The 22194-nt window shown below is 32.7% G+C and overlaps 1 protein-coding gene across 1 annotated transcript in view; it reads right to left on the reverse strand.

Annotated features, from left to right (window-relative positions):
- Positions 1-1056: 1056 nt before the first annotated feature.
- The window catches only part of LOC123657446, a 33480-nt gene continuing 12342 nt past the window's right edge, over positions 1057-22194 (reverse strand). The window contains exons 6-10 of the mRNA XM_045592988.1: positions 15880-16029; positions 9558-9701; positions 3444-3548; positions 2869-3015; positions 1057-1526 (exon numbers count right to left, since the gene is read on the reverse strand). Of these exons, the coding sequence (XP_045448944.1) occupies positions 1057-1526; positions 2869-3015; positions 3444-3548; positions 9558-9701; positions 15880-16029 (1016 nt within the window). The remainder of the gene's footprint in view (positions 1527-2868; positions 3016-3443; positions 3549-9557; positions 9702-15879; positions 16030-22194) is intronic.

The raw sequence follows: 22194 nt of genomic DNA on the forward strand, positions 1-22194 counted from the left end.
ATTACATACATGATAAAATTAAGCAAGTAGCAGTGATCACAAATTTTAATTATAATCGTACAAAGTAACTATTTTTCGAAAATATACGTTTTGGGGACTTACATTTTTTTATTAAAGTTTAAATATCATATTTTTGTACACTATTTACATAAAAATAAATGTAGAATTATTATAAAATACTGAGCTATATATAATCGAATTTAATTACAGCCTACTCTTAGTAGCTAAAAAAGTTTGTGCTTTCTTTGCAATTCAGACATAATTTGTATTGAATATAATATATTCAAAATAAATTTATTGAAATATGGTTCACTTCTTTTATAAATTAGATTATCCGTGGACTTCTTTTTTCACTCTCTATATATTTATCTCTATTTTATTGTTATTTCCCTTATTCCGATAATTAGACTCTTAGTATCGATAAAGCAAATCGGTTGTAACTCTAATCAAAGGCTAACATATAGATGGACTAAATGTTCATCAGTTTGCTTTAAACTGTAGCAGTAGCCAGTATGTGTTATTAATATAATTAGAAAGATTTTTGGTACGTGACTTAAAAACTATAATTTAAATGCTACTTTTTCACCAGTCGGAGTTTTTAAGACACAACCAAAATAATACATTTAAATTTAAAAGTTTTTACAGACGCAACATAAAAACATGTGACATGAATAAAAATATTATATGAATTAAATTACATATTATGTTACCGTTATAATTGTGTATTCAAAAAAATATTTGTAATATTCAAAGAAAATTACCTACCTATATTTTATCTACTTGGACACTTACGTTATAAACTAAATTGTGTTTTAATCCATTCTTTGCCCTGGTGCTAAATATATTAAATATTAATACATTTTAATTTTACATAAATATCTTTGAACATTTAATGTGTATTTTATTAAACGCAGTACAATTTTTTTTTCAACTTATACATAATTTACATAAATCACCACGCTTTATAAGCAAACTTATCGTCATCACTCTTACTCTAAGGTTTTGGCGATGTCATCACCGTCTTACTTATAGCATCATCCACGTTATAATTAAAAATCAATACATCCACCCAAAGTTTGGACTTAACTTTATTTCAGGATCCACATCTTTGGTTACAAATCTAGATTCACATGAATGTGATGGGCCATAGTCCACATTTCCGTACATACTTGCACCAGCGGTAGGATATACCGTCGATAAGGGTTTCATAGCTCTCAAGGCTGTTTTAGTCTGACCATCTCGATATATGATCATATCTGGATGTAGAGGATCATAAAATGTTCCTGAAATGTGACTTACGTCACAATCGTTGTCAATGTCTGACGCTGCATCATTGAAAATGTTTGGCACTTCAGTAGTGAATATATCGCCATTTTTAGAGTTGGAATCTCTTTTCTTATTTTTGTAACAACGTATTCCAAACAAAGATGCTGCTATAACGATGGTTATTAAAACTCCAATACTGATATAGATGAGAAATTTCGTATTTGATGAATAAGGTGATGATCGTTTTACAAGTGAGGATTCTGTAACAATCAATAAACATTATTCCGGTTCAAAGCGATTTAAACTTATTACTTAATATTTTAATTACATTCAAAACCAATCAAAAGACCTAATAATCAAAATAATTTCGTTCGCATATACTCGTATAATAGTTGTATGAATAAAATTTATGTATCAAAACTAGTAATTTCAAATAATTGTTACCGTATTGGATTTAACTGTCATTTTACAAATTAATTATAAATGCAATGAATATAATGAAATCAAATTTCATGCATGCATGTTAGAGTTCAATCATCGAAATTTTAATTCGACTGGAATTATTTGTGGTCGGCTTCAGTCCTGTCTGAATATATGTAACAGTATGCAAGGGTTATGCGATGCAGAAATGTGTCACCACACGAACATAGCCGACATAGTTCCTAACGATTGAATTTAAGGAATATCGGTAAGTTACACTAATATTAATATTGATATGGATCTCTTTTTTTTATAGAACATATTTTGTCATAGAACTTCTACAGCGCTAAACTAATTTTGGTGAAATTTTTGGGATACTTTAAAGGATGATCTAGACCAAACTTCCGTTTTATGTTTAAACCATTTACCACTTTATGCCATCACATTATTTATAAGACTTCGATTCCTAAAATACAAAATTTAATAAAAAAAGTACGCTTGAACAAGGGTGAAATATACTGTGACCAAAACTTCCTCGTATCCCATTCAAAAAACGGGTGATTTACTAGTTTTTGTAGACTGGGTCGTTTTTCCTCTGAAAGGTTGGATTCACATGAAGGTTTCATTAGACATTTGTAAGTAATATAAATTGGATCTTATCACATTCCGTATTATGTTACCTATGTTCAGTCCTAAACTTAACATTCTCTCCGTATTGAATTGCCACCCTCAATGACAAACAGGATATGCGGAAAGGTCACAAACGAGAGGAATAAAATTATTAAAGAGTATGTACTTTTTTCTAAAATGTATAGAAACATCATTAACCTACTTATATATGTCATCATCATCACTCCAGCCTATTGCAGTCTACTGATGGACATGGGCCTCCACAAGTTCACGCCAAAAATGACGTGAGCTCATGTGTTTTACTCACAGTCACCACACTGGGAAGTTGTGTTGGTGACCGCAGGGTTGTCTTCAGCTTGTGTATTTCAAAACCAGCAGTTGGCTGGTTATTCCGCCACAGGTCGGCTTTTTAAGTACCGAGATGGTAGTGGAATTTTGTTATCTCTTATTCGCCTCTTACGACACCCACAGGAAGAGAAAGGGTGACTATATTCTTTACTGCAGTAACCACACAGCATACTTATATATTTGTATATAAAATTTAAAACATACCTTTTTCGCCATTTTCATCATTTCGTATAAAACTCGTTGAAACATCCTCAACGTTTCTGGAGACTGGTACTTTGACAACATTAATCGAAGGCTGTAAAGCTGGATTTCCAAATGGCGCATTCTGGTCATTCCAAGTTTCACTGATATCTTGAAAAATGGTGTAATTATTAATAATTCAATACATACATCTTATCAAAGGTGCTTATTTATCATGATTAAGACATGTTCTGTAATTGAGATAGTAACGAAGAGTTACGGTGACCTACTTTCTAGTTTGTGTGACATTTTCTTTTTTCTTTTATATGACTCATTCAAAACAAGCGTATTTAAGCGGTTATCGTAGACCATACACAACATTAGAAACATTGCAAGAGCATTGCCGTCTCTACCTTGACCCTCCCCAGAAGCTCTAGCAACCATACTTACCCGAGGAACACAACACTAATTAAGAGCATTGTTATTTTTTTTCTGTATGGTTCAGGTACTTCCCCAGTCTGGCGTATCCAGATATTGAGAAAGATATATCTTAATGTGCCTTACCTCAGTAAAATATATTCATATAAACATATTGTTACCTGTTTCATCGAAACGCATAGTTTTCCTACTAGCATCATAGTTGTTATGAACTTCATCCTCTTCGACAGCACTTTCATATCTCTCTGTAAGAACTCCTAGGGGAACTGTTGAATCAAATAAATTGTTAAAATTAAATACAGTATGCAAAAATCTTTTGTCTTTATTAATTTATATAATAAACTTAGTTTTTTTTTTCTTTTGTTTTAACGTCCTAATAATAAACAACCGCTAGTGTAGTTATGCGAATAGTCGCCTCCAACAGCGGCGGTTTGCGGGTTCGATTTCCGCTTGGGATGGATAATTCTATTTGAACAAATAATTGTTTCCGGTTTGGATGTCTTTCCTTGTGGATCTTCTCATTGTGTCTCGGAGAGTACGATATGCTATCGGTCCAAATTGATATCATAAATACATATCTGATAGCGATTGTTACTAATAGTAGGGAATATATCCACCAATCTGCATTGAAGCTGCGTGGTAGATTAAGTTCCAATCCTTTTCCTACTTGAAGAAAGAAGTTTCTTTTTTATTTTTATTTTTGATATATAGACTAGCGCTTGACCGCGATCTCAACTGATGGTAAGTGATGATGCAGCCTAAGATAGTGCGCGCTTGCCTAGAAGATGCCTATTCACTCTTGATTTAAAGATACCTAAGTTATAATTATTTATAAAAACGGAAGCCGGAAGGGCATTTCGAATTTATGCGGTGCGTATTAAGAAAGTGGAAGCAAAACGCTTAATGCGAGATCATGGGATTTTAACCACGTAGCGGTGCAGACCCATGCGATGCTTTGCGGTTCGATAGTAGAATTGTGATGGTGGTGGTGGTGAAACCAAATCGTATTGTATTGTAAAGTTAATTTTGCATCAGAAAGTCTCAGAAAAGAGAAAACAGTTACAATTGTCAGTGTGACTAAAACCTAAATACTTCCTCTATTAAATTAAAATTAATAAATTACAACTTGTGTGAGTAGGTAAATTTATCACTGCTTGGCAAGTCCTTTCTCAGAAAAATTGGAGCTCAATCTGTCATGTCGTTTCCCAACAATAATAACGATATTTTTAGGCGCTTATGATGATAAATCCTATGCCTAATGGGTTTAAATTTCTGGATCAGAAACAAAAATTTGTTCAAATACAAATATCCACACCGAGTAGAAAATACCCACAATCTTCAATGATAACGCAAAGTCAGTAAGCCTATTACGGCCTCACATATTTGCATATAGATACACTCTACTTCATAACATTGTCCCCATATTATTGTCAAAGTCTGCTTTGTATTCTGAATGTGAGAGATGACGAGTTTTTATACAAAACGATTAGAATCCTCACGATGCTTGAGAGTGTAATATCAGTTGAGTATAGAATTAAATTCCCAAGTTTAATTACATTTTTATTACAATTTGAAATTAACTATTACAACAATTTGTGTCAATTTTTATTCGAATAACAATACGCCTAAAAATTGTACTAGTAAAAATATATTTGTTTGTTCTACTTGCCATATTGGCACACATATGCCATAACGCGTTATTAAAAAATAATGAAGTATTTGATTGAGCGCTAATCGCATGGTTGTTGAAATCCATTCTTATAATAATTGTTTTTCCTTTGAATACGTTTTCGTTCTTTGTTCGTTGAGGAACGTAACATACAAGCTAGAAAAGATTTTTTGTGATTTTCAACGTGACGGAAATTTCAACAAACAATGTGACAAGTATATCTAAGTAAAACGTTCCAACCAAAAATGTATTTTCTATTATGAAAAAAATTAAGAAAAGACAGCTTAAGAGTAAACAGTAGTAGTAACAGAGCTTTGGTTCATCTATCAAGCCTATAAATCACAGCAAGGTACTTCTTATGTAACACATGTTTCCCGCCCCGGCTTCGCACGGGTATTTAACAAAAAATTCTAATCCCTATTTTTTTTTTAATAACTTCTTTCCTTTTCGTTTCGAAATCGCTTGTTTCGCTGTTCAAATCGAACTAACTCTGGCGGGCGACACCGGGCTCTTATATAGCTAGGCTCTAGGATATTCGAGAAAGTTTGAGAATATTTTCTTTCTCATACCTTCTAGAATGTTCTCGACATTATTGTCCACCGTAATAATAGGTTCTGCAGCTGTAGCATACGTAGAACATAAAATTTAATAACTTTATTATAGTAACAAATGTAATTTAAGACCTTATTGAAATTGGAATTTAAAATTTCGCACCATTGCTAAACATGCTGCAATTGCTCGCAGCGCCTTTCGAAATACAACCCAAATAATCGTTGTTGCGAATGAAGTTCAAATACTCGACAACAGATGGCGCCACTACACTTAATTTCCAAGTTGAAGGGCTGGAAAAGTCCTTATGTCTTTAAAAACATGCCCTGTAGGTTAAAACGGGAACTTTCTTGTTCAAGGGACGATAAAGGGCTATCACACTATATAAGTCCCTTTATCGTGCCGGGACTCCTTTTTAAGTTTTATCGGCATGCACATTTTATCACCTTAGTTTTATTATATATAATGATAATGATAAAGATGATAATGTTAATGATGATAATGATAATGATATAATTCAACACAAAATGTAAAGAAAAACTGACGCAAAAAAAATCAAATCAACCAGCCATCTTCAGAAATTAGCTAATTCAAACAAGTAATGTAAAAATTTGTTACATTGAAAAAAATTCACGATAACCAAGTTATGTATGACGACACAGACACTTATTTACAAAAGCGTTCGAAATTAAATCATCTCCTTATCCGCGAAAACGTAACTCACTTTGGTATTAATAAATAAGTTTAGTCGTATACTGCGTCTTGTATTCACTTGACGTTATATTTTATTGAATCTCATAAAATAATAATTAAGAACAAAATATATATTTTTATTATTATTATAACAAATAAGATTTATTATTCTGTTAATGTATAATATACAGCGTTAATCACATGTTATGTAACTTATCATGTTTTCCATATTAAATTATTGGCAAAATGTTAATTCAATTGAAAATACGCTTCAGCCTGTAATATGCCACTACTGGGCATAGGCCTCTTTCCCCATGTAGGAGAAGGATCAGAACTTAATCCACCACGCTGCTCCAATGCGGGTTAGCGGATATATTCCCTACTATGATTAACGATCGCTATCAGGTGTACATGATAACAACCGGGACCGACGGCTTAACGTACTCTCCGAGGCACGGTGAGGAGACCCACAAGGACTGCACAAACACCCAGACTACGGCAAACACCTGTATGGCCAATACAAATGTTTGTCATGTGCGGGGATCGAACCCGCAACCACCGGCGCAACAGGTACAATCCATTGCTGTAACCCTTGCGCCAACGCGGCGTCAAATTGAAAATAGTCAACTGATATATCTAATGGCTATATTATACGAGTAGATACATTGAAACAGAAACCACTTTTTCCGAAATTATGGAAGGAAAAAGCCATTAGCCGTTTGTAAAATATATTAAAATTAATTTAGGTTTCTATTTAAAAACAAAATAGTTTTACCCAAAACATAAATTTCCAACATTACCTTTACGTAGTTGTACCGAAAATTTCCCCACAATTCTGGTATTCAATAAAGAGATTGAGGTCAAATTCCAGTATAGAGAGGTGCGGAATAAAAACATGCATATTCACGTAGTACAAAATGAAATAGTAATATTGAATTTTTTACATAGCACGAATATCATTACTAATCCGCAATAAGGATTCGAGGTTCGAATTTACATGATAAATGAGACCTCTAAATACATGTCTATATATATAAATTAAAAATTCATTCATTCATTACTAGAAATCCAATTTTTAAGTATTAAAAACAAGATTGATAAAATATAAATTATGTCAACAAAAACCGTATTAATTGAGAGTATAAAAGTGCGAAGTACACTTTCATTAATAGGATTTAATTCTTTAATAGGATTTAATTCATTAATACAATTTAAATTTATAATTAAGGAAAGTGCTCTTCAAAGATAATTGCTATTGGAGGAAGGAGTAATATTCGCATCGCATTCAGCCTGTAACATCCTACATACTGGGCATAGGCCTCTTTCTCCATGTAGGAAAAGGACTGCAGCGTAATCCACAACGCAGCTCCACTGCGGCTTGCCGAATATGTTCCCTACTATGAGTAACGATCGCTATCAAGTATTTGTAATAACAACTAAAGCCAACGGGGCTTAACCTACTCTATGAAACATGGAGTACAAGGACAGACATCCAAAGCGGAAAGAAATATTTGTACAAATACAATATCCATTCCGAGCGGGAGTCAAACCCACAAACCGTTGATGCTTTAGGTGACTACTCGCATCAGTACACCTGAGTGAGTTATATAAACAGAGTGTAATACAATATATGAGAGTTATATTAACAGAGTGTAATGCAATATTTGAACGTTTTAATAAGTTATTCAGTAGTAGTATTAGTTCAACCTGGCCAATGAAATACCACAAATAAACTATTAGTGCTCAACAACAATTTCTGACGAGACTAGAACCGACATTATTACGCAATAAGCACCTGTGACTCTAAGTGAGTATTGTAAATAATTAATGGCCTATAAATAAATACTACATAAGGGCTAGAATTAATACCAAAGTATTAGATGTATCAAACACACTTTTATTGGGGAACTCACGGGTTGCATTAATAATTACCTTCTACCAGGATTTTTTCCAGATAATTTAAAAGTAGCAAAAGTTACTACAATTTTTTAATCCCGAAGCAAATTATACCCTGAAAACTACAGGCCAATTATATATTTCTGACTTGATATATAACGATTTTTGAACGAATTTTATATAAGTCAAGGTCACATGGCAGACCGAGAACTTTTTAAGCAATAGTGATGTAGACCGTCGGCACCTGGACTTTTCCAGTTCGGACCCCGTCAGACCTCACCAGCTATGTCCTCAAAAGAGATGGTATATCAGCACACGCGCCTTGAACCCGCACAACCCAAGGACTCGCCTCATGCTACCCTCAGTTGATCATATACGAGTATTTTATCAAAAGGCGACCAGGTCAGCCGTACTCGGTCTTTCGAAAGCGGAGCATAGTATCGGGTTCTTCAGCTTTCTGTTGAACCTTTTCGGATCACACAGAAACGATTTTGTTGAAAGCGCTCGACTCTATCATAGTATCTGCAAATGGACATCCTCCATGCCGCGATTTTTTACTTACTACAGCCTCGCATCGAAACCATTCGAGCTCGGTGGCGTTGAATACTGCCAGGATCTGTTCCGTGATAGTTAAATTTGGCAAGCAGTTAAAACTCGCGGAGCATTACTAAGCGGTAGCCGTTCCGTCCGGTTCTCCCTCCTACAGCTCTATAGTATTCAATTATGACAGTCTCGTTCATTGTTCAGGTCGTATATCTCATGCAGCGCACCTCTACCTTTGAAAGGCACCTAGTGCTTAGTTCCTTGAAAATCTGTTGGCACAGTCCAGTCCAGTGCCAGCCCTATACATGCCCTTAATTTTCCCTGACAGCTGCCATTTGCGCCCTCCATTTTTTTATCCTCCATTTATGTGATTTTGAGTACTAGGGTGCTTACTCAGAGAGGCACTTACCCTCTCCTAGGAATCTCCTACTGAGGGGCTCGATGGTGAATGCTAGCGCGACCCTATCTTGCCCAGCCTAGGCGGAGGTCTAGTCATACGTAGGGTTTTTGCCAGTAGGAGTCTGGCATAACCACTTCGATGGCCCCGCGCCGGAATGGTATTCATGATGGATTTTGCCCAATTAAAAGGGGCCTACTCTAGTATGCTGGGAACCACACAGCTATTATTATTATTTTATTTATTTAAAAATATCCACCAACTTGTAGTGGAGCAATGTAATTGAATTAAACTTCGACCAATGTAAATGAAAAAAAAATGAGTTATATTTAGCAGTGAAATGTTACAATCTGGATCAATAAAAGATGATGTATTGGGATATGTGCTGAAGATTAAAATAGATAAACTAAAAATACTGTTTATTATAAAAATCACGCTACGTTTCTTATAATTAGTTGATAACTAGACCTGTTAACGTAAATATCAAATAAGTCAAAATACGCAATAATATTAAGTAAATAAACTTACCGCAAGCATAAACTACTTTAAAATAATTCCTCGAGTTCGCCTTGCACGATAATCCGAACGTTCTGTTATTCACTAGAATTTGACACCATTGTTTTCCGTGACATATCTGCATCACCTTTTCAACGGCGTGCGGAGATGCACATCCTGAAAAAAATATAAAATAGTATTCTAAGCCTTACCGTAGAAACGTTCACACATCTATTCATAATAATACTTCTTCCGTATAAAATGTTTTCTTTTTTTATTTTGATTAAATATGTAACGTTTTTATCAATGATAATAGATAATATTAAACAGCACAACATCGAACAACACGGTTTGTCTTTACGAATATTATTTTCGAATACTGAGAAATTATGTTTATAAAAAAATATAAATCTTTAACTATTATACCTACTAAGAATTGCAACCTAACTATAATAACATTATGCAGAATATATATATTGTTAATTTTTTTATATCATATCAAAAATCGACCGTTCCAGCGGGGATTGAACCTGCATCTCCGACTGACCGTGTCGGTGCTCTAGCCAATTAAGCTAAGGAACGCGTAAGTATGGAACGTGTGTGGGTAACACAAAAATAAAATCGTACAAAATATATATTGCTTTTTTGAAATTACAATAAGTATACGAGTAATAACATATAGAGTAGCAATAAAACAGATTTTGTTATATTGATTTAAATTTGTATTACACCATATTCAATCATAGTCATAACTTTTATTTGATTATGTATAACTTTGAATTGATTATTCTCTATGACTCATTCTATTTTCTATAAATACAGGACCTAAAATAAAAATAAAAATATTATTTATATAATAAATAAATGTAAATAGTTACTCAAAATATGTACATATTTTAATGAGAATATAATTGTTCACGAGTCAATTTTTATATTTTAACATGTTTACAATCCAATTTTATACTCGGTTAGAGCACTTAAGTTACTCTTTCGTATAAAATAGTTCAGACCACAAAACCTTATTAAATCCTCCGACGTATAACTTTATATGTATTAAGATTTCGACGACCTTTTTGTGGTATCCATATAGCCCTTTATATTGAAATTTAAACGGTGTTAAAATAACCATTAAAATCACAGAAAATACAACAAATGAGACACAAATTAGGTTATTATTATATTATATTATATTTTAAGTATTTAAAATATTTAAAAAATTCAAAAAAGTAAATACAAGTCAGTTTACTGAAACAATTGAATATGTCAATTAAAATAAACAAAATAGTGATGTGTATATGTGTGTAGTGATGAAAAAAAGGACTATAGGTCAGGGTCAGTCGACCTTCTTTCAATATTTTTCCTCTTTTTAAACAAATTAATATTGTCTGTCATGTTGGCCTTGTTCCTGGGCCGTCAAAACATCAACGGGATCACTTAACACATTTTCCGTCTTAATGATTTACTCAAAATGTTGATATCGTTAAAATTGACACTAACATTATTAAAAATATTAAACGACAAAACTATGTATTTTTCACAATAAAATGAAAATAATTGATACCAAAATTAACAAATACATACTCGTGTGTTATTACATACATTTGCATTTCTCCTATTCAGTATGAAAAATTATTGTGATTAATTTTAAATTTTAGTACTTAAAATCAAAAATATACATCAGATTTTCTTTTTTAATTATTTATTTTAAATAAATAACACCAGCTTAAGAAAGCATATAAAGTAATAAAGCAGATATAAAGTTTGTGTAATAATATGAGATCCACATTCTCTACAACGACTCTTGTAATGTCTCTTGTGATAAAACTTCTATGAACACAGCCTATATAATGTAGGTATAAACCTACTATGATACTTATTATAGCACTTGCCTACTAAATACGTCTTTTATCAATTTGCAATTTGCATTACAAACTATATATCTAACAGCACTTACATTTTTAAACACATTTTAGTCAAGCTTTATGAGTAATCATAAATTTCTACTCAAGCTGCTTCTATAACTGAAAATTTCTACATATTTACAAAACATTTAAAAACATTGCACTCCTTAACAAGAACAAAGCAGCCAGAAAACCAAGTTATTAATACAAATGTTTTGTAAAATTACTCAGTTTTACTACTCACTACAAACTTTATACCCAAAGGACGTCAGGGTATGTACAATAAAACAAAAGTTCATTATAACGCTCATATAGTCTCGAATTTTATTAACACGTAACGTTGTTCTTACTCAAGGCTATTTTACTTTGAATATAATATGCCACATCCTAGTTTTAAGTACGTGTTAGGAAGTATTTAATATTGTGATGTATGACCATTAAATATTTTGATGTTTAATTATATTATTATGTATATTGTACTCCTTTGAATATTCAAGTAGGTTATGTTTGATGGATAACGTAAATGCCCAACATTTAACTATAAAATTTTCAATCTATATATACAGAACAAGGTTATTACTTTGTATGTTAAATGACAATGACAAGGGGTAAGATGAACATAAGATTTATGATCTTAGGATGCTAAAATGGACTTGTGTCCTTCAACCATCCCGAACAGATTAGTATAGATATAACTAAAATGAAATACGAAAAAACTAATCGTCTGTGAGATGTCACAAAAGTTGGTTGGAATCTTTAATACATTTTTGTGTGAATTGATAATAATATAAGTAATTTGACAATGTACTGAATTAAGTTAAGCGCTAAATTGTATATATCATCTGTACTAAAATTGTAAAGACGATAAATTAGTTTGTTTAAAATACATCAACTGAAGATAAGCAACACAAATTATATCTAATCTATAAAATTCTCGTGTCGCGGTATTTATAGTTAAACTCCTCCTAGAAACGGCTTGACCAATTCTCATGAAATTTTGTGTGCATATTGAGTAGGTCTGACAATCGAACAACATCTATTTTTCATCCCCCTAAATATTAAGAATAGTCCACACCTATTTTTTTTTTTTAATTTTGAGGTAAATTATTTATTTTTCATTTTATTATGATTTGGCGTTAAAAATACATACAACCCTTAATTTTCACCTTTCTAACACCAACCCCTATTTTTAAAATAGCGTTTAGCGGCAAGACTACGTTTGCCGAGTCAGCCAGTTATATTAGTGGCCCCTTTTCTGATGTAGGAGAAGTATCAGAGCTTAATACACCACGCTACTCCACTGCGGATTGGCAGATATTTTCGCTATCAGATGTGCATGATAACAACCGGGACCGACAGCTAAACGTGCTCTTCGAGGCACGGTGAAGAGGACTAACAATCAGACCGGAAATAAATATTTGTCTAAATACAAATATCCACTCCGAGCGGGAACCGAACCCGCGACCGTCGTTGTTTAGGCGCCGCCGATACGGCGCACGAAACATTACACCAGAGCGGTCGTCAATAACAATATAATTATAATCAATAACAACATAGACGACTCTGGCGGTCGCGTGTTCGATCCCCGCTCACGACAGACATTTGTACAGGCCATACAGATGTTTGTCGAGGTCTTGGCGTTAGTTCTTGTGTAATGTGTGTGTTTCCGGACCCCCGACAAAGGAAAAATTCCTACTGGGGGCCGTTGAGTGTAAGCGTTCATTTGTGAATTATATGAAGTAATAAAATTAATCCATAACGGAACAGAAGGGTGCCAAACTAAATTAACACTCGACTTTAATAATGGGCTGAGTATACGTAGACACAGAGTATTATAATCGGAGACATTCGCCCACTCATCAATCAATCAAAACACCATATTGTATTATTCTATGTGATTTGACTTAATGTTACTAAAATTAAGCTTACATTCGATAACACGATAGTACGAAAGGATGAAAACACGTTTAACACTTAAATTTTAGTTTCAGTGTAAAATTTTAAGCGTTTGCATTGTTGAGATTCCATTGTCACTCCAAGGGTAAAAAATTACAAAATATTTCCTGAAATTAATTGTAAATTAGCTGTAGCTTTAAATTACATGTCAAAATGTAGTCGTAACCATAGCTTGATTACAAAGCACTAAAATGTTAAGCATAAAATTGTTATTTAATTATTATTATTATTTTTTTTTTTCATATTTGACATTGTGTTATTGTCATTAGTTGTTTTAATTTTAATATAATGAAATTATTGTTGAAATTATTTATTTGTATTTGGTATTATTTGTTATTATTGTGATTTTATTATTGTATTACTGTATTTTACAAATTGTCGTTACATTCATTATTTTTTTTTAATGTATTTGTATTATCCATTGTAAGAAGAATTGTTTTATGGGTCAATTGTTAACTGAAATAAAGAACCGAAAATAAAAATCATCATATCAAAAATTTCGCTCTGGCGGGTACATCGTTCCATAGCTTAATTGGCTAGAGCGCCGACACGGTCAGTCGGAGACGCGGGTTCGAATCCCGCTGGAGCGGTCAATTTTTGATATGATATTCAAAATGTTTAGAATTCCTAATGTGAGGGTAACACAAAAATAAAATCGTACTTAATGAAATCAAGAAATTATTATTATATTATTGAAGCAACCGGCTTATATGCTAGCGTACACGGACTCGATACCCACACATAAACATATTTTTATGATTCATTCAAACTATTTTCCTAGACGTATGTACATTTTTGGAAAGAAGTTCCTTACGGCAGGCTTGGAGGAGATAGAGATATTGCTGGGCGACCGAACTGAAAAAAAATTGGAGACTAAAACCGTTAGAAAAATATGTAACGGAAGTGACGTAATATCAGTCGCACGGCTGTATAATATGGCGTATGTAAAATCGAACTCCTAACTTTAACAGCTATAAATGTTTGGTGTTTTTTGGTAAAATAATCAATTATAATTGTATTTGCAGGCAAACGAAGAAAAACCGACTTCAATTATATCGATAAGTAATAAAACGTAGGTAGACGAAAAAATAGTCAAGTAAATACGCATTATCAAAGATTACTCCAAAAGTTGTAATCAGATCTCAATGAAATTTAAATGTGACCGAATGATAAACATCGGCTTTCGGTTAAATTAAAAATCATTAAAATCGGTACACCCAGTAAAAAGTTATGTGGATTTTCGAGAGTTTCCCTCGATTTCTCTCGGATCCCATCATCATCTCCTGATTTCCTTATCATGGTACTAAACTAGAGATATCTTCTTTCCAACAAAAAAAGAATTATCAAAATTGGTTCATAAACGACGGAGTTATCGCCGAACATACATAAAAACATATACGGTCGAATTGAGTAACCACCTCCTTTTTTTGAAGTCGGTTAAATACAATATATTAAAAATAATTTAATTATGATAATATATTTAAAAACCATAATAAAATATGATGATGATGATGACTGATGAAAACAAATTAAAAATAAAATAAAATTAATGAATAATTTAATTATAATATTATATTTAATAATTGTGTTTGCTCGCAAACGAAAAAAAAAACCGACTTCAATTACATCGACAAGTAATACAACGTAGATCGACGAAAAAATAGTCAAGCAACTACGCGTTATCAAAGATTACTCAAAAAGTAGTTATCAGATCTCGATAAAATTTATATGTGACCACATGATGAACATCAGCTTTCGATTAAATTAAAAATTATCAAAATCGGTACACCCAGTAAAAAGTTATTACGGATTTTTGAGAGTTTCCCTCGATTTCTCTGGGATTCCATCATCAGATCCTGGTTTCCTTATCACGGTACCAAACTAGGGATATCCCCTTTCCAACAAAAAAAGAATTATCAAAATCGGTACATCCAGTAGAAAGTTATGCGGTATAATACAACGTAGGTCGACGAAAAAAGCGTCAAGTAAAAACGCATTATTAGATATAACTCGAAAAGTAGTTGTTAGATCTCAAATAAATTTAAATGGGACCAATTGGCACACACCACCTTTCGATTAAAACAAAATTTGTCGAAATCGGTCTACCCGGTCAAAAGTTCTGATGTAACATACATAAAAAAAAAAAAAAAAAAAATACAGTCGAATTGAGAACCTCCTCCTTTTTTGGAAGTCGGTTAAAAACTATAATAAAAAATGGTTTCTGAAACAAGTTTTGTAGATTTTTTTTTTTTTAAATCCATCTCACTCGTTGGTTGTCTGTGACACGGTGATCTTTTTTAGCTTACTCAGAGTTCCTCAAGAAATTGCAGGACACACAAATTGCTCGGGTAAGCACGCTATATTCTTAAATATTGTTTTAATGGACTCTCACTACAGGATGCTTACCCAAGCGAGCAAGCGAACGGTGACCATCATGTATAATAAAAATTCGCACCAATTTATAAAAACAGTTAACTTCACTGTAACTATAATCTTACTCGTATCGTGATCTCCCTCTGGTTGAGAGCAAGCCAGTATCTCCTTCGCAGCCCTTCCGAAGTACGCGTTCAATATTGCGACCCTGGACTTAGGGTTGCAGGTCAACTTGATCACTTCGTCCTCACATCCCGTGCGACTCAGGAACTCGGCTGTAGATAATATTTTTATTACTGTGAGTTCTGAGTTCTCTATATATATATATATATATATATATATATATATATATATATATATATATATATTTTTTTTTTTTTTTTATATATATATATATATATATACATATATATATATTTACTTAAAGTGCTGAATTATTTCCCGACTTAATTAATCATTTACGAATCAGTTAGAGCATTATATGTAAAAAAAATCTATGAGCTAGTTAGCGGTACCTAATTATATATAAAATACAGTAGACGAAAATTGTCTGAACAGGTTATTTGTAAAATTTATAGATGAAAGAAAGTTGAAAAGGTTTAGATAAAAATACTTGATTAAACAAAATATATTTTTATGTATATTAAAAAAACTGCAAAAGCTTTTTGGTTTCTTCAAACGTTCTAACCTTCAGACAGCAGTTTGTCGTCAAAAAAAAATTCTAAGTTAGAAAGAATTCTATATTTAAATTATGCCACTAAAACTCAACTAAATTAGAGACAATTACAATAAAAACGTCAAAGTTTTAACACAAACACAAAAAACACACTTTTTCTCCTACGGTTAATAAAACACTTGAAAAATCAATGTACGTTAAAAATCATACACTTATACACACAAAAATCGTTTTATCATTTCCTAAAAGGCCTTAAGGGACTACGTATTATGTATAATTCAATACGCGAACATGAAAGACCCCTTATAAGAGTTCATTTACCCTCGCTCCTTAGGCTTATTTATTGAAATTATTAGCCGTCACGATTCAGTACAGTGTCGCATATTAATACTTGTTCTAAAACAGTGTTATTTAAGAAATATTCTAACATAGTAACAGTGATTTTCATATTTTTGTAGTGTTACTTGTTAACTATGTCTTAAGAGAATTTTCAAAATTCCATAAAACGTTTCATTTATATTCTTGTACAACTTTTTTTTACGACGCATCCGCTGTGTTGCGGTTGCAGCAGTAAAGAATATAGCCACCCCCTCTATTCCCGTTGGTGTCGTAAGAGGCGACTAAAGGATAACACAGTTCCACTGCCACCTTGGAACTTATAAAGCTGACCGATGGTTGGATATCCATCCAACTGCTGGCATTGAAATACACAGGCCGAAGACGGGCAACAGCGTCTTCGGTGCGACAAAGCCAGCCCTGCTGTCACCTACCCGCCTGTCCAGCATCGTGACTATGAGCAACACACATGAGTTCACGCCATTTTTGGCGCCAACTTTTGGAAGCCTATGTCCAGCAGTGGACTGCGATAGGCTGAAGGCTAAAGTTGTTTTATTTTATTTACTTATTCTTAATGAACACCGAAATACAGATACATAAAAAGAAAGATAGAATACAAGATGTACAAAGGCGATCTTATCGCTAAATAGCGATTTCTTCCAGATATCCTTTGGGTACTGGACACGATACAGTAGCATCACGATACAGTGGTTGTGGGGTTGTTTATGAATTGAATTAAGATTTAATAAAATCAGTAGCTACATATACATATACAAACATTATTTTAAAATCCCCAAAAACAATATTGTTGCAATGGGCCACAATAATTTAGTCTCCAAAAAATGGAGGAAATCCTCAAGTCGAATGTATTTTTTATAATACCTGTCAACTCATAAACTTGTTATTGGTTGCACCGATTTTGATAGTTGGTGCTCACTAAGTGGTCGCATTGTAATTGAGATCGAATGAGTAGTTTTTGAGTTATTCGTAATAATGCGTATATCATTCATTATTTTTTTAATTATCTACGTTGTATTACTTGTCGATATCAATTGAAGTAGGTTTTTTTCTTTATTTTTATATATTTAACGTACAAACAATAATATTTTACTACTTAGTATTTATTACATACATGGGTATTAAGGTATCATCATTCATCATTACAGCCTATACAGTCCACTGCTGGACATAGGCCTCCACAAGTTTACGCCAAAAATAACGTGAACTCATGTGTTTTGCCCATAGTCACCACGCTGGGCAGGCGGGTTGGTGACCGCAGTACTGGCTTTGTCGCACCGAAGACGCTGCTGCCCGTCTTCGACCTGTGTATTTCAAAGCCAGCAGTTGGATGGTTATCCCGCCATCGGTCGGCTTCTTAAGTTCCAAGGTGGTTGTGGAACCTTGTTATCCCTTAGTCGCCTCTTACGACACCCACGGGAAGAGAGGGGGTGGCTAAATTCTTTAGTGCCATAGCCACACAGCACTATTAAGGTATAAAAACTAGAAAGTAAATTCCTAAATTCCTAAAAAAATATCATCATTCCTATAATATAAGTTAAACAAAAACATTAAAATAACATTAATAAAATAAAAACAATAACAAAAAACGATTTATATATTAAAAATAATAACCCCCATTCGTTGAACTACATAAATGTAAACACATTAAGAAAAAATTACACGGAAACTATATTAATTTAGCATTTACTAATGCATGTCCGCTACTTGATATGACTCACTTACAAAGTAATTTCGAAATAGACGTTAAATTACAAACGAATTGCTTTCAAATTAGCTATATCAGTTGCTTTGTAAACGGCCACAACCCTTTCATCCATTAGAAATCTTACACCAACTTACAATGAAAGGACTCATCAATTAGTACCGGAGTCTTTTATACCACAGTTGTATTTGCTATTGTAAATAACGAAGTGTAGCGCAGACTTTGTTTATAGAGTATTAGCTGTAGCCCGCAATTGTGCTTGTGTGGAAGTCGATTATATTTATAAAAAGGTCCAAAAATAAAGTATCTAATTTAAAATATTAAAATTATATAGAACCTGTTTGTATACCATGTGTGTGGTTAATCTACTTGTGCTTTATTTTAATAATAATAATAATAATAATAAATAACTTTATTGTACGCAGTAACATATTATAAAAATCACAAAAGAATAAAGCTTAAAGGGAAAAAAATAATTACATCGCATGCAACGGGCGGTCTTATCACTAGATAGTGATCTCTTCCAGACTACCCACTTATTATTTTATTTTAATAATAATCTCTTTATGTAGAAACTGTTAGTGTTTTTTGGATCATCATCATCATCATAATTCCAAGCCTATTGCAGTCCACTGCTGGACATAGGCCTCCACAATTTCACGTCAAAAATGGCGTGAACTCATGTGTTTTGCCTATAGTCACCACGCTGGGACGGGGACGGGTTGGTAACCGCAGGGCTGGCTTTGTCGCACCGAAGACGCTGCTGCCCGTTTTTTGAATACAAAGGAATATTCTGATATCCTCAACGGTATTCGAGTTATAAATACCATTTGTCCTTCGCGCGTCTCTCACTCAATAGTTTACGCTTGATGATAAATCAGTAAGTAATCAATGAATCGAGACACAATTTTTTATAAATAAATTTACATATAAAAATATTTAAAACATCGTTTGTTCTAAAAACGTACAATTATTTTACAAAAATATACAATCTTGACGGTTAACAGACTAGAGAAATATCGAAAGAATGTATGAAATTCTATGTTAATCAGAACTTATCATCTTTGATATCAAAACTGTAAGTCAAAAAGGTAACTCATTTTTTCTGTTGATTTAACTAAACTATGTAGACACAACAACCGGCTCAAACATAAAACTGGCGCGTTAATTTTTTTAAACTAATTAATATGTACGATAGATGACATTAATGAATACAATTTTAAGTAAGTCACGCGACTAGGTAAGTAATTATATTCTTTGTAATCTATGGTCTCGTATAACAATTTATGCAATACTTGTCACGGATATTTATTAAAGTAAATTGTTATTAATTTAGACTAGGCTGTATGGATTATAGTCCTTTGCCTTTAATAATAATAATAATAATATATTCTTTATTGTACACCAAAATATAAACAAACAGTAGTAATTACAAAATAAAAGATGTACAAAGGCGATCTTATCGCTGAAAAGCGATTTCTTCCAGATAACCTTTGGGCACAGGACACGATATAGTAGTGACGGATAGGAAGTGTACAATATTCTTAAGGATGAATAAAAATAGTGTATGATAGATTCATTAATTCATACAAAGACACATATAAGTACAAATATCCATACATAAATAATCAAAATAGTATTAATATACGTGTATAAATGTTGCCTTTCCCTATTGAATGTAAATTTTAAAACAACAACGTAAATTGTTGAATTATAAATGTAATACTAAGAATACTACCATATAATTATGTAAAGTCATATTACCATGAATGTTTTAAATGAATTAAGCTTTGTATTTACTACGAGTGTAGGTACACGTGTAGACACGTTATACGAATATGTATTTTATAAATAAAAATTTATGTCATTTCCTAATTTAAAAACACTTAAGTTGTACAAAACTGATAGAAAACATCCTAATACCTGACGACATAACCAACTACAAGGAAAAATATATCTACTATGCAATTTTATGTCATTGGCAATATTTAAAAAAAAAATAGTTTTCATAATTATGTTCGCTCGTCTGCACAAAATCCTCCCCAGTTAGCTGCACCTACGCCACGCCCAGGGCGGTGACCTCTAGCATAAATTTAATAACCCGACGTAAATCACATCACTACATTTACTAGCCCTCGCAAGCCGGCAGCGATTAGCGCTCCCCTATAGCTTGAAAATCGTTTTATTGTTAGTTGATTTTTATTGAAAGATACTTTAATAATCTGCGTTGTATTTTCTCTACTTCCGATTCCGCGGGAATATCAGGATAAAAGGAAGCTTATGTGTTTTTCTAAATTCCAACTATCTACGTACTGTTTGTTCTTTTACATTAAATTCAGTAGTTTTTACGTGACAAAGTATAATATAAATGTCGTCAATCCTCAACATTTTTTAATTTGTACTGTTAGTAGCATAATATGTAAAACTACTACACAGATTTTAATATAACTATAATATTTAACCAAACCAGAATAGTTCTATTATCTGTTTGAATTAAAAAAAAATTGGCTTCGTCATCGATTATTATTATCGGGCATTCTTAAAACGATGTTTAAAAATATTTTTAATGTACACAATTAGCCCTGTTAAAGTTTTAGTAAACTGAACTTAACCGATCAACCTGTAAGCATACCACTCCTGGGCAAAATTGCTCCTTTAGGAAAACGGTTTGAGCGTAATCAACCACACAGATTCAATATTGATTGTCAAATGATTTCACTACCAAGAATGATAAACGGTCTGAATGTTTATAATAACAACCGGAACAGGCGCGCTTTCGAGGCACGGAGGAGGAAACGTCATACAACTAAACCTAAACTAGAAACAAATACTTTTTTTTTACACAATACACACACGGTCGTCTGTTCCTAAAGTAAGCAACTTAATGCTTGTGTTATAGGTAACAGCCGACTGGTATATAGCTACATATTTTTTTTTTTTCGATAAACATACTTATAAGTAATACATATAAAAAATATATAAATAAATATTTATATTACACCCAGACTCGGGGTGGGAATCGAACCCACAACTCTCGGAGCAGAAAGCAGGGTCACTACAAACTGCGCCAACGGGCTAGTCAGCTTATACGAATTCATTTACGTGCTCCGAGCGAAAATTTAACCTATAATCTTCGATGTTAAGACAACTATTTTGTAACGGTTGTTAATTTAAGAATATATACATACTAATCTTATGAATCTGACGAGTTTTTGTTTGGTTGATCGTACTAATTCAGGAACTACTGCTTCGAATCGAAAATTTATTTTTGTGTTAGATCGTTCATTTATCGAGGAAGGCTTATATAATATCTTACTGCGTAAGTGTAGACTATAGCTAGTGTTTATACCTTGTCCAACCGTTTATTTTCTTTTTGACAGCTCACGCCTATAAATCACTGTTTTTTTTTTTTGGAATAATGTACTAAAAATTCTACAGTAATGTCATACTTTATAGACGGGTAATGAAGTGCCCCGAGCTTAACAAACAACCACAGACTATGTAAATCAAGTTTATATCAAGAGTTATGAGCAACTATACTTGTAAAATCACATACTTACCTACTTATTTATTTAACAAACTAATAAACGATGAACTAATATTTTTAAACTAAAAATATTTCATTAAATCGATTGAAAATTCTTCTTAAGTTAACTCGATTAATATTTCAAATCGAATTGGTAACGTGTAAGTGAGTCACGAATT

Source organism: Melitaea cinxia, chromosome 10 (assembly GCF_905220565.1).
Source record: "Melitaea cinxia chromosome 10, ilMelCinx1.1, whole genome shotgun sequence".
Taxonomy (NCBI): Eukaryota; Metazoa; Arthropoda; class Insecta; order Lepidoptera; family Nymphalidae; genus Melitaea; species Melitaea cinxia.